Raw genomic sequence first — 14,418 nt, 5'->3', positions numbered from 1 at the left:
TTATTATTATTATTATTATTATTATTATAGATCAGTGTTTTCCAAACTGTGTTGCAATACATTCGTGTATTGGCTTCAGTGTGTAGGTGTATTGCACAAACAGATCAAGAAATCTGAGTCTGTGTGAAATAAGCAATAAATTGCATTTAAAAAAAAACAAATGAAAGGTTTTCATGAAATATGCTGTGTCCCTTGTTCTTTCATTTCATATGTCTGTATCTCTCAGTTCAACTCTGGTTGGCTAGTAAAACCGAATTACTCTGTTGCAAAATGATGCATGTCTGAAAAAAATGTCACTGCCATGAAATGTTTGGAAAGCTTTGCTCTGATGTTCACAAAGCTATTGCTTGTGGAAGAAAAAAAAAAATCCGAAATATTTTGTATTGGCAAACATATTCAGTAGTATTAATATTGATTGACATTTTTTTAATTGTCAGCATTATCTTTTAGCAAAATCCTAAATATGTCATAGAAATGACTTTTACATAATCAAATATAGTAGTCTCTCTTATCCAACATAAATGTTCGGCAGAACGTTGGATAAGCGAAAATGTTGAAAAATAACTTAATGTGGATTTTAACTTAATGTTTTATTTACAGTGTAATGTTTTTACTGTAATGTCTTGTTTGTTGCCAGCATCAAATTGTTGCAGTTGTAAGCCACTCTGAGTCCCCCCTCAGGGGTAGAGAAGGATGGGGTATCAATGTTTGAAATAAATAAATAAGAAATAATAATGAGGAGGGATTAAGGAAAAGCCTATTAAACGTCAGATTACATTATGATTTTACAAATTAAGCACCAAAACATCGTGTTTTACAACAAATCGACAGGAAAAGCAGTTCCATACACGGTAACGTTATGGAGTAATTACCATATTTATGAATTTAACACCAAAACATCACATTGTATTGAATCAACTGTGGATTGGGCCGGGAGGCAGACTGCGTTGGATGAGCAAAGCTTGGATAAGCAAGACTCTACTGTATGATATAAATATTACTTGCATCTCGTTGCAGGTTTGCATGACTGGGAATGAAATAAATTTTCTTTTCAGTTCCATAGAAGGAATATAAGCCAGAATTCTTGTCAAACTGCAAAGCCTTTTGCAAAGAAGAAGGCGACGGCGGTGGCGGAGGAGGAGGAGGAGGAGGAGGAGGAGGAGGAGGAGGAAGGAGCAGCAGCAGCAGCAGCAGCAGCTTATTTATATCCCGCAACGATTTCCCAGAAGGGACTTGGGGCGGCTTACAAAACAGCACATAGTAGTGCCATAAGAACACATAAAATACAAGTAAAATGCATCAACATTCAAACCGTAACAAAAATATCAACTAACATAAACAACTCTTACAAAAATAAAAATATGAATAAAAAGGTCAACTCAATTTAGATAAAATACTCAATAAAACACAGCAATAGCTACTAATTAAAAAGAGATGCTTTATAGAGCTGTCTCATTCTCAGTGTGTAACTTAACTCATACTATCTACAGGCAGATTGAATTTTTGCAGCTTTCTTTTTCTATTTAACCTTGCAATTTTATTTATTCACCAGGTCAGCTGTGATGACAGCTGATCTGAAGAAAGCAACCTTTCTAAGAAAAGCTAACAGTGGAAGAAAATGTCAAAATTACAGCCCACAAAGAGTCACAATCAAGAGCCTGGGCAGTGCAATTTCATCCTCAGTAGATATGGGTTTGAATCAATTTAATTCACAGTACACTGAATTCAAATGGACTGTGTGCATAGTGTTATGTTTTGTTTTTGACTGTATATATTCCATTATTTGGTGGAAAGTGTTATAAATTGACATTTTTGTAGTTTTTACTAATACAACTACTATTATCATAATATGACCCCTGTACTGAGGGATGGCATCCACACTATGATCTACCTGCATCTGATAAAATGTGTCCTCTCTAGATATTCTGTAGGGCCTCCAGACAATTCCATGATAGGCTTCTGCTGGAAGTCATGATGGAGGACCTAGAAGATTCCTAGGGAAGACCTCCCTATGCATTTTCTGCATCCTCCCACACAATTCTATGGCAACCTCCCATGGAAGCCATTCATTTCTTTAGGGTTCACTCTTATCCATGGTCTCCTGAATCCACAGTAAATCCAGGAAAACATTCTCCAGTGGATATAGGGGTTGCACTGTGTTAAAACACTTATCTATACTGATATATAAAAGTCAAAGTATACATGTATATTTGTTTGTCTATTTATACCACAAAGGTTGTGGCTAAGTGAAATGGTCCTCTGTGATGTCACCAGGGAATGAAAGGTGTCATGAGTATGAGGGGGAGGGAGAGAGGGAGGGAAGAGAAAAAGAAGATAAAGAAAGCAGAAGGAAGGAGGGGAGGGAAGATAGAAAAAGGAAGGAGGGATGGAAAGAATGGAAACAAAGAGAACAAAAGAAGGGAAGAAAAAAGGAAAGAGGGAATAATAACTTTATTTTTGTACCTTGGCTCCTTCCAAGATTACTTAGGTGATCCCTCATTGGCCGAGTGGGATAGTCTTCCAGGATCAGTGTTCTGGTGGGTCCATAGGTGAGTGTGGACCCCTATTCTTGATCTGCATCTTCGCCCACAGTGAAGGCATTGGCTTTCAGGTGGAAGGCGCTCTCGGCCGGGGTTGGCTTGACGCGCCTTCCTCTTGGCACGTTTCTCTTTTTCACCCTTCACTTGTGCCTCCTCAAATTCTGTAGCACTGCTGGTCACAGCTGACCTCCAGCTGGAGCGCTCAAGAACCAGGGCTTCCCAGTTCTCAGTGTCTATGCCAGAGTTTTTAAGGTTGGCTTTGAGCCCTTGGCTCCATCTTCCCAAAGGGACTAGTGATGTCTTACATGGGGCCAAGCCCAAACAACATAGTTAAAATGTAACACATTAAAATGCATAACAACAGTATAAAACAAAACAAAACAACAATATTATAGCAACATATAAAATCAGGCATCAAAAACAACAACCAATAATAACATTCAGTTTATTGTCATGAGTAGGCGGACTGGTGCAACAACAATTTAGATAATAGAGGTAATGAAGAAAGAATAAAGTCATATGGCAGCAGTAGGATAAGAGCAATATAAAATAGGTCATTATAGCTTTGGATACAAAACAATAGTAAAGTGCGAGGACATGATTTTAGGTCCTAGGTGGGGCCAGCTGTCTAGGGAATTGTCTATTCAAAAGCACAGCGGAACATCCACATTTAATAATAATAATAATAATAATAATAATAATAATAATAATACATCACACAGTCCTAGACGCTTGGGAAGTGTTCGACTTGTGATTTTTGTGATACAAAATCCAGCATATAGATCTCGTTTGTTGTAACATACTGTGCTTTTGTGTCAGTAAAAAATAATAATAATAAATTCTGGCCATCAAAGTCAGAATTGAAAAGTCAAAGACAGACCCCAAATGTAGACTCTCCATGGAAGCAGATGAAACAATAGATCACATCCTCAGCTGCTACAAGAATATTGTGCAGACAGAATACAAGCAGAGGGATAACACCAATGCTCAGATGATTCATTGGTATCACAAGCCGGAAAAAGTTAAAGAAAATGAAAACGTCCAACTCCTCTGGGACTTCCGAATTCAGACTGACTGAGTTCTGGAGCACAATACTCCTGATCTCACGATCATGTTAAAAAACCAAGTATGGATTGTCAATGTTGCAATCCCAGGCAGCAGCAGGATTGAAGAGAAATAACTGGAAAAGCTGACACGATATGAGGATTTAAAGATTGTACTGCAAAGACTCTAGCACAAGCCAGTCAAGATGGTCCCAGTGGTGATCGGCACACTGGGTGCAGTGCCTAAAGACCTTGGCCTGCACTGAAACACAGTCGGCGCTGACAAAATTACCAGCTGCCTGCTGCAAAAGACCACCTTACTGGGATCTGCACGCATTACCTGCCGATACATCACACAGTCCTAGACACTTGAGAAGTGTCTGACGTGTGATCCAATTCAACAGCCAGCAGAGTGTCTGCTGTGGACTCATCTTGTGTTTCAAATAACAACAACAACAACTTTATTTTTGTGCCCCATCTCCATCTCTTCAAAGGGACTCAGGGTGGCTTACATATGGCACAATGTATCTAAAACAATACATAATAAACACACAATATAATACAACATAAAACCAATAACATATAAATAAAGTTTAAGTTCAAAACAGCATCCAATAACCTATCAGGAGAACTGTTGTAAAACCAACTGCAAACAGGAGCAGGGAATAGGATACTGCACATTTTAGCTAATGAACTAGGGTATGGGGTGAAAGTGCTGTGCTGTGGCATAAACTGCAGAGTCTGACTCTGCCAATATGTGTCTACCCAAGCTCTGAAATCTTCATAAAAGGCCTTTAAATTCCTTCTACCACCTACACAACTATAACTGGTAGGAACACAGAAGAGAACCTTCTCCCAGGCTTTGAGACTCCCTCCCTAGAGATTATGCGCATGATTCCCCTTTGGTGTCCTTTCACTGACAGGTTAAATTTTTTTCTACTGCAAAAGCTTTTAATAGCATGCTGCTCTAGGGATTTTTATCTTTTAAGGTTTTAATGGATTTAACTGTATAAATCACATTAAAACAAAAGCGTTTTATGTTTTCATTACACATGCTTTCATCCATATCTGTTTTAATTTTTCTAAGACACCTTAGGAAAAGGTGGCATATAAGTAACTAAATGGATAATGATAACCTAAGAATTTGCCATTTGGAATTCTAAATGTGTTTCTAAAACTTCTCTCCTCCTCGAAATACAGATTCATGGGAATCAACTGAAGAAATGAGACAACACAGGAACCCAATACATGTCTGTTGCAGAGCTTGGAAAAGTCATTCTTGGACTATGGAATCCCCTATTCACATCATGGTGGCTAGCTGATTCTGGGAGCTGTAGTACAATAAGCCCCCTGGCTTATTGTACTGAACAAAAGGTTGGCGGTTTGAATCCGGGGAGTGGAGGGAGCTCCTGTTGTTAGGCCCCTGGCTTCTGCCAAACCAGTTGTTCAAAAACATGCAAATATTAGTAGATCAATAGGTACGACTTCTGCGGAAAGGTACTGCCACTACATGCTGTCATGCTGGCCACATGACCTTGAAGGTGTATATGGACAACACCGGCTCTTTGGCTTAGAAATGGAGATGGGCACCAACCCCCAGAGTCGGACACGACTAGACTTAATGTCAAGGGAAAATTTTACCTTTACTTAGTACAATAAGCAATTTTTTCAGGCTTTGATCCATTGCACTAGTTTTGCCTATTTTGATAAGGAGCGGGCTTTCCAAAATGCCACGCACAGGACTTTCCCATCACCTGTTACCTTATTCGTTTACACTGTGATGCCAGGGAACAACCCTTGCACAGCCTATATATAACAGCAAGCCACTTCGGAGCCTCTCTTAAAAGCTGGAAATTGGGATATAAATCTTTCTAGCAGTGAACCAAATGCATCATAATCCTTGTTATTACCAAATATAAGTGAAAAGAAAGTAAAAAAATAACTTTCACTTGCTCCATTTCAAGCCGAGCATAGTGGCTCTGGCAACTATGTCCTTGAAACCTTGTGATCTTGTTAAGAAAACTTTATATATATATATGAAGATAAATGATTATGTGAGGCAAAAATAAGGGTTCTTCATTATTTAAAGAGTCACCAATAATTATGCAGTACAATGTAATACTCATTTAATATAGCAAACATTAAAAAGAAAATTTGTGTATATGATTAGCATGTTTCAAATAGTGTTGAAAAATATGACGCAGGAAGCTGCTCATTTGAGTTGTGCCTCAAACACAGATTTAGTGGGGGGGGGGGGTAGAAAGCACTTTTTGGGGGGCAGGGGGATATGAAGGGAAAATTTCTCAAGGTTTCACTGGGGAACAATGGGGCTCAAATTAGCAGTTGTCTACCTATTTTGAATTCTTTTAAATAATTTTTAGTCAGTATTTGGTTTTAACACAACGTACCACTTCACCACACGGAGGTTGGGAAACATCCTAGCATGCGGCTAGGACGCTTCCTTGGTGAAGCCGGATGCCATCACACAATGTAAGGTTACTTCTAGTGGGGCTCCATAGAGGACGTATCCTGGTAGCATGCTAAGATGCTTCCCTGGAAACACAGGAAGCTTCCTGTGTTCCATAGAGAAGAACACAGGGAAACCGGGTGATGATGTTTTCTCCCATGTGATAGGGAAAGCGGTGCAGTGGGCCATGCGGGGCAACAGATTTGCCATAGAACTGGTTTGAGATCTTGATTGTGCTTATATGCACATCAGAGGCTGGCTTATAACTGGTTCCAGCATCTACAGTATCCACAGCTTCATGGCCATGGATGAATCCTTTTTCACCTCTCCCCAGCACAATGTACATGTATGGATTGTCAAAATGCTCAGCCCTGAATCAGTTTTGCCATGCAATGTTGTTTACACTTAGGTGACATTATGCACTCTATTTCAGAGCATCCTCCAACTCTGTCCATTCTGATTCAAAGCTCTTATTGTGCATTAAAGTATGTATTTACTGCATGCTTCATCTAAATGCGGCACTGCCAAGCTATCTTCCAAATGCATTAAATGGTGAGAGTAGAAGCATCCTATGTTTCATCTGCATCTAATACACATATCAAATTTTACATTTTTTGGGCACAAAACAGAAAGCATTACAAAGTCAAGGTGTTACTCACTCAGCCACCCATGTGGAAAATTTTGGCTATTTCAGATTTTTGGATAAGGGATACCCAACCATGAAATGTTGGTGCTTCATGAAATGCTTAACCAACTCCCTCCTTTTTTGCACACAATGAAAATGAGAAGTCACTATCAAGAAGATTAAAAGGGAGTTAAACAGCTTGATATCATTCCAGAGGAATTCAGTGCTAACTCCTCACAGGTCAAGATGACTTTAGTACTATTTCTGTTCAGCAGTTATATCTCTTTTTAAATTAGAGGTTGTGCTGTGTGCCAAGAAATTTTTAAATAAGAGATTGTCATCACATTCAATGATTGCTGCACGTGTGTGCATGAGCTTTGAAGTCACCTGCTGACTTAAGGCAACCTTCAATTTCACAGGGTTTTCTTAGGCAAGGACTATTTGGAGGTGGTCATCCATACTTAACAGAGACGACAGAAAAGTATTAACTTTTTCTTGTTTAGATCTTTCTAGTAAGAACTTAGAAAGTAATCTCAGTAACAGTAAGACTATTTCTCTAATGCTGCATAAAACAAGGTTAAGGGAGAAGCATTCAACCTATAATAGTATAGAGAGAAACCTTTTATTTCATGAGGTCTTCCCAAGATATGGTTCAGTAGCTCTCGCTCAGTGAGATGCTGCTGTATGCAATATGCAACAGAGATTACAACCACAATGGAAACCAAATGAAGCATAGAAATAGCCTACAGGAACTCAGGCAAATACATTTTGATATTCAGCCTGACTTTCAAAACCTTGTGTTAGTTGAAACTCTCAGTACCAGTCACTTTAATTATACAGCAAGTTTATTCTGCACTGTATTCCTTTTAAAAATATGTTAAAATGGTTAATGAAACAGAACTCTGATGTGAAATTGTATAGTTCTTTAAAAAGTAAATGTTTCAAAAGAATAACAACTTTACCACATCTGCTCAGATTACATTGTATGAGTATTTCACAAGAGGAAGAGTTTAAACCCATCATATTTCTTCCCCAACATCCAGATAAGTGTTGGCTAGGGAAGACCTCTGCTAGGCAGGTCACAATCTGAGTGACTGATAGTAAGACTGAAAGACAGCTTAAATGCAAGGAATTATATGATTAAATAAAAGATTATCCTTTGTATAATCTAGAAATAATTCCTTTTTGGTCCATATGATAGATCACAGAACAACAAGATCACGATTCCCAGTAATGGAGGTGACTGCAACTCATTCATCATATCAGCTATATGTTTTGTGGTCAACTTCATCTCTTAAAGTGAAAGTCCCAAATAGGCATCTTATCCATCTACAATATATAAGCCATGAAATTCTCAGATAACTATGCCCAGCTTCTTTCTGCCCCACATTCCTCTTACAGTAGGCTACTCATTTTTACCAATAAATTATCATGTAGAGAAATAATTCAGCCCATTTTCCCCTCAGCTATATTCATCCTTATATAAACTGTTTAATCCTACCTTATCATAGACCCAAGGGGTGCATCTTTGCTTTTACTCTGCCCTTCATCCACTCAAAGACTGACTTTAGGGATAAATGTATAATACCATGGTTTATCACAATTATTCAAAGGTTCATTGAGATTAGAAATAGGTTAATAAACAAAAGAAGCAGCCTACCTCTCTACTTACAGCAGTGGAAATTCATTTAGTCCCAACTACAGTAAACATATTCAATCAATGGGACTTAAATACAGACTCATTATGAAGTTCCCAGTGATTCAGTGGGATTACTCTAGTTGGGATGAACAATTGGATTAAAACCTATAGATGGAGAGAGAGAGAGAGAGAGAGAGAGAGAGAGAGAGAGAGAGAAGGGGAGAAAGAGAACTTGGGAAATTACTTTTGAGATAAGCACTCCCCGAAGAAAAGTAGCACTGACTAACTTTAATTATTACTCTTGTATGTTTCTGTATATATGTCTTCAAGTCATCTGTTGACTTCCGGTTGACCCCATGAATTTCATAGGGTTTTCTTCGGCAAGGGATGCTCAGAGATGGTTTCACCATTTGCTTCCTTTGTAATACAGTCTATAGTGCCTGGTATTCATTGGAGGCCCTCCATCCAAGGACTAACCCTGAGAAGCCAGACTTGGCCATGGTGGTCCACACTCTTGTTGAGAAACCAGACTTGCCCATGGTCCACACTCTTGTTACACCTTGAATAGACTACTGCCACATGCTGTATGTGGGGCTGCCTTTGAAGACTGTCCGGAAGCTCCAAGTAGTCCAATGGGCAGCAGTCAGATTTCTCAATGGGGCGTACAGGGAGCGTACACCCCTCCCCTCCCCATTATGTCAGCTTCACTTGCTGCCAGTTTGCTACAGGGCTCAATTCGTAGTGCTAGCTTTGGCCTGTAAAGCCCATAACAATTCTGGACCAACTTACCTATCCAAACATATCTCCCTTTATGAACCAGTTAGAACCTTACCACTTAAATTATGTTGGTACATAATTGCTCTTAGTTCCACCCCCTTTGCAAGTGTGACTGATGGGAACGAGAGATAGGACCTTCTCAGTGGTGGCCCTTTAGCTATGGAACTCTGTCCCTGGTGAGAGCAGATTGGTCCCTTCCTTCTTGGTCCTCAGGAAAAAGGCTTTTCCCACAGGCATTCAGGGAGTAGTATAATATGGAATCCAACTTGAATGTCACAGCTTGAACAACAACGTTGGGACTCAGCACTATATTTTAATTTGTTTTAACTGTTTTATAATTTGAGATGTTTATTTATTATTTGTATGTATAATGTGGCATTGAATTTTGCCATAATCTGTAAGCTGTTCTGAGTCCCCAAAAACTCACTTCATTAAAATATTTGCTGCTACATGTTCTTTGGCTACATTATAAATACACATATTGCATGAGTGCAGACTTCACACAAAACAATGTTTTCATCTTTTCTTGTTTCTGTGACCAAATTAATTCAGTGCATTATCTTCCTAGTTGTTAAAACACTCTGTTTAATGTCAAGTGGTTTATTTTTTACTGGAATCTGGTTGAAATTAACAGAAAGTCACAGTAAACAGAATTTTTAATATTGATTAGGTTTTGCTTCCAGTTAATGAAAGCATGTATGAGTACAAAAATAGCAGCATGTCTTATAGGAAGAGATCCTGCTGTGTGTTAATGATGGCAGTGTTAAGCCTGGTATAAGTGGAGGAAAGCACGGTAGTGGCGGGGTGAGCAAAAGCCATGGTTGGAGTGCCACAAAGAAAAGTAGTCAGATTCAGCATCCTTGTCATCTGGAAAGCAGACTACAGTCAACCTTCTATGAATGTGGTTTTAGCTTTTGGGGATCTGATTAGTTGCCAATTTGATTAATATGGTCTGTTTAGGTCCTCCAGTGAGACTCTATGGTCTATTTCTACTGGAAGTAGATCAGAGTCGTACTGGAGGATCTAGACATTTGTAGAGAGATGTATTCCTTGGATTATTTTTTAAAATTTTATTCATGGTTTTTTCCACTTTATCTATTTACTAGCTGTCCCCTGCCATGCGTTGCAGTCTATGTATATGTGTTTTTTGTGTGTATGTATGTGTATATATGTGGTTTTCCCAATGCATTGTAATATATTTTTTATTTTTTGGCTTTTGAAGTCTATTCTGCTGTGTTTTCCAGTGTTTTTGTGAGTGATGGTCACTCATTGATCTGATATGTATATTGTGTCCAAATTTGGTGTTAATTTGTCCAGTGTTTTTGAGTTATGTTAATCCCACAAACGAATATTACATTTTTATTTATATAGATTTACCTTATTTACCTTATTTATATCCCACCTTTCTCTACCCCGAGGGGGACTCAAGCTGGCTCACAATCGTACCTCCATGGTGCCTTAAAACACACCACATCAGTTAAAACATAAGTCAAACATTAAAAAATAATAAGCAAAATAAAATGCATTTCAATGAATCATGTCATCCGGAGTCATAGCCTAAAGGCCAATCCATAGTCACATTGCACATGTTCCATACTAACATTCCTACACTGCTCTAGAGCCAGGTTTGACATTCTTTCTAAACACTAAGAGGGAGGGGGCTGTCCTGATATTGCTAGGTAGGGAGTTCCACAACCGAGGGGCCACCACTGAGAAGGCCCTGTCTCTCATCCCCCACCAACCGCGCTTGCGAAGAAGATGGGACTGAGAGTAGGGCATCCCCAGGTGATCTTAATCCCCGTGATGGTTCATAGGCACAATATGTTCAGACAAGTAGGCTGGGCCAGAACCATTTAGGGCTTTATAGGCAAAAACCAGCACTTTGAATTGTGTTTGGTAGCAGATTGGCAGCCAGTGGGGCTGACACAACGGAGGTGGGGTATTCACCCTCTATGCTGCTCTGGTGAGCAGCCTGGCTGCCACCTGTTGGACCAATTGTACCTTCCAAACAATCTTGAAAGGTAACCCCACGTAGAGCATGAGTCCTTCATCCCAGAGAATGATCAGACAGGATTTGCTTTCTTTTTTCCCCCCAGCTATGTAGTCGATGTAAAAGAGAACTCTGCAGGGATAACAAAAATAGTGTACTAACATAATTTAAGTGGTAAGGAGCTATTTTTTTTTTACTGAACATCAGTTCCAAAAAAAAATTCCTTCTAAAGAATGCTGTTGCAGCTTCTAACAATTGAAGATTTAGGTACTACCACTTCACATTGCCTTTGCTGTTTAGTTCATGCCTTAAACAAAGGAATTCATAAAATCATATAGAGTTCATAGAAGAAACTACCACAGCCATCCAGTCCAAACTCTTGCCAAACTCTTGCCATGAAGGAATCAAAATATTCCTGACATACGGCTATCAAGCCTCTGCTTCAAAAAAAGGACATGAGAGAAGCCTCCCACAAGGATGATAAAAACATCAAATCATGTGGGCGTCCCCTGGGCAACATCCTTGCAGATGGCCAATTCTCTCACACCAGAAGAGACTTGCAGTTTTTCAAGTTGCTCCCGACACCAAAAAACAAACAAACAAACAAACTAAAAACATGGAATTTAGAGAGCTCTCTAGCTGGGATTTCTAAATATTTCTCCCTAAATTCCAAATCCCTGGATTTCATAGAACGCCATCGAAATCGAATCAAAGTGCTACAACTATGTAGCATGAAAGGACCCAAATATTGTTGGGTGTTCATTTCCCAACACATTGCCAGAATGAGGGAGTCATTTCTGGCAGGGACTTTAGTGGGGACAAATAGTTCATGTCCTTCAATCCCCTACACTGGCAATTTGAAGGAAAACTGAAAAACAGAAAGATGAACACAAAACCCTGCACTTGAGGGCTGAACTATGCCGCTGACTCAATGTGCACTTTGGCCCTGAAAAGAGAGTGTTTGCATTTCTTGTTGAAGACCTGCATCTAAGAGACTATTGTGCCTTAGACTCTAATCACATGATTTTTTTTTTGCAATGTTATCATTTTTTTTAAGTCTACTGCATATTAGTGTTTGTATATATGTTTTAACAAATTAAGTAGCCAAGGTAGTGTAGAATATAAAGAGGTTTTTTCCAAAACAAAAATACAGACAAGGCAGGTATATCCCACTCCCAATGTCGGAGTCTCCTTTGAGACTTGTTACCCTGAAAGGCATAGCTTATGTGCAGATGAACTTGTGACAGCCTGCTCGAATACAGCTGGACCATCACTTTCACCTCAATTTATCCTCTACTCAGAAAAGGAAAACCATTTCTCCAATATAATGAGACAAAGGAGTTGAACACCACTCCAATTTGACTTGACCTGTCAGCCATCATGAGCGGTGGCCCTTGCAAAGTACCACCAGCTCTCAGGTGAGCTGAACCTGCAAATGAGCTAACTGAACATTCACATCCTGGGAAAAAGCATTTCGGTAGAAGGGGCTCCATAAATCCACTGACTTGGAAAAACCGGTTTCCTTGAGAAATTTAGTTACCATGACAATTTATAATAAGATGCCACTATATGGGGGAGGGGAGGAGAGGGGAGGAAGAAGGACAAGGAAACTGACTGACGACATTGATTAATATGTTGGCAAGTTGCATCTGAATTTAAAGTTTTCCTCCAGCCAAACCAACCCGTTAATATTCTGAGAACCTGAGCAACCTGCTTCAACAGCAAGGTAAGTTCTATGATAAATGTGTTCTCCAATCTGTGCAGCAGTCAGGCAGCTATAAAAATCAGAATAATTCATGCAAAGATTTCCATTATGTTTCTAAACACACTTATTTACATTTTAAATCACACAGCAGACAATATAAAATATCCTTCATTTAGACAGGTGTGAATGAGAAAACAGATGCGTCCATTAAGCTAGAAACAATTCAATGAGCAACAACAACAAGAGGAAGGAAAAGCAGAGTGGGTTGGAGGCTTTGTCACGTTTTGGCTTTAGGACTTGGGGTCACTCTGAAGCTTACCTGAAAAAATACAGCCATCGCTCCTATTATTCTTTTCTCTTGGACAGCTGATCCAAAGCTGTCAAAGTCATCAGGATTGTAGAAATAAATCTGCATCTGTTATAAAAAAGGAGCAGAAAGGGCCATTGTTGAATAACTGAGGTCAGGATGAAGCAATGTATATATGTGTTGCCCTGACACTCACGACACATGAAAGTAAATCTCTGACTAACCTATGAAGTCTGCTGGATGAATTCTGGAGAAACACCTATCAGTTCTGATTTTCTTTTCCTCTCTTATTTTATTGCAGTTGTAAAGATTAGACGAATTTGCCCCCATGAGTTAAAAGCACTTCGAAGTGTATGCCACAAGAATTATTCATCATAATAAATACACAGACTTTTTCACAGTGTTGTAGTATGTATTCTAACCAAGATGTAAACATGCAGGCTACAGTGAAGCCAAACTCTCATTTCCACATCTCTGCATTCAGTTGTATTTTTGATCATAATTGCTAAAACAGTAGCATATTTGGCAAACTAAATATTCTCTGATTTTACAGAGATGATTATTCATAATTAATTAATATATGCAAGTTCCTCCTACTTTTGATCATACCTCAAGAAGCACAGCGTTTTTCAACCTGATACCCACCAGACACGTTGGACATATATCCTAGTCTAACCATTCACACACATGGTTAATGAACAGAAAGGGTGCTGTGCAGACATCTCAACAATAACAACTTTGGAGTTATTGTTAACTGCTATCAAGTCTACTTTGACTTATGTGACCTCATAAATCACAGATTTTCAAGTAACTCTATTATCTACAGCCTTGCTCAGGCTATGCACCCTTAGAGCTGTTGCTTCTTTGTTTGAGTCCATCCATCTGGAATGCGGTCTTCTTAATTTCCTACTGCTTTCTACTTTACCAAGCATTAATATATTTTATTTTGAGTCATGTCTTCTCTTGATATGGCCTAGGAATGATAGTTTAAGTCATCTTCACTTCTAGAGGGAGTTCGTGCTTGATTTATCCTAGGAGCCATCTATTTGTCTTTTTAGCAGTCTACAATATCCATGGAACTCTCCTCCAGCAACACAATTCAAATGAGTAGATTTTCTCCCTATCAGCTTCTTCACTGTCCAGCTTTCATAACTACACATAGAAATGGGAAATACAATGGTATGTACCATCCTAACTTTAATATTCAACGCAATATCGTGATACTTCTGGATCTTATCTAGTATCTTCATACCTTCTGAGGTGGATCATAACACTTCTGAATCCTCACATTTGGAAAACCTAAGGTTGCATAAAGCTGATACAAG

General features: G+C 39.0%; 1 protein-coding gene across 4 annotated transcripts in view; it reads right to left on the bottom strand.

Moving 5' to 3' along the window:
- The window catches only part of PTPRG (protein tyrosine phosphatase receptor type G), a 713,496-nt gene that overhangs the window by 224,279 nt on the left and 474,799 nt on the right, over positions 1 to 14,418 (bottom strand). For all 4 annotated transcript variants that reach the window (XM_060766453.2, XM_060766454.2, XM_060766455.2 and 1 more), the window contains exon 5: positions 13,106 to 13,201. In XM_060766453.2, the coding sequence (XP_060622436.2) occupies positions 13,106 to 13,201 (96 nt within the window). The remainder of the gene's footprint in view (positions 1 to 13,105; positions 13,202 to 14,418) is intronic.

This window comes from Anolis sagrei, chromosome 2, assembly GCF_037176765.1.
Source record: "Anolis sagrei isolate rAnoSag1 chromosome 2, rAnoSag1.mat, whole genome shotgun sequence".
NCBI lineage: Eukaryota > Metazoa > Chordata > Lepidosauria > Squamata > Dactyloidae > Anolis > Anolis sagrei.
This window is presented reverse-complemented; position numbering and strand designations above follow the sequence as displayed.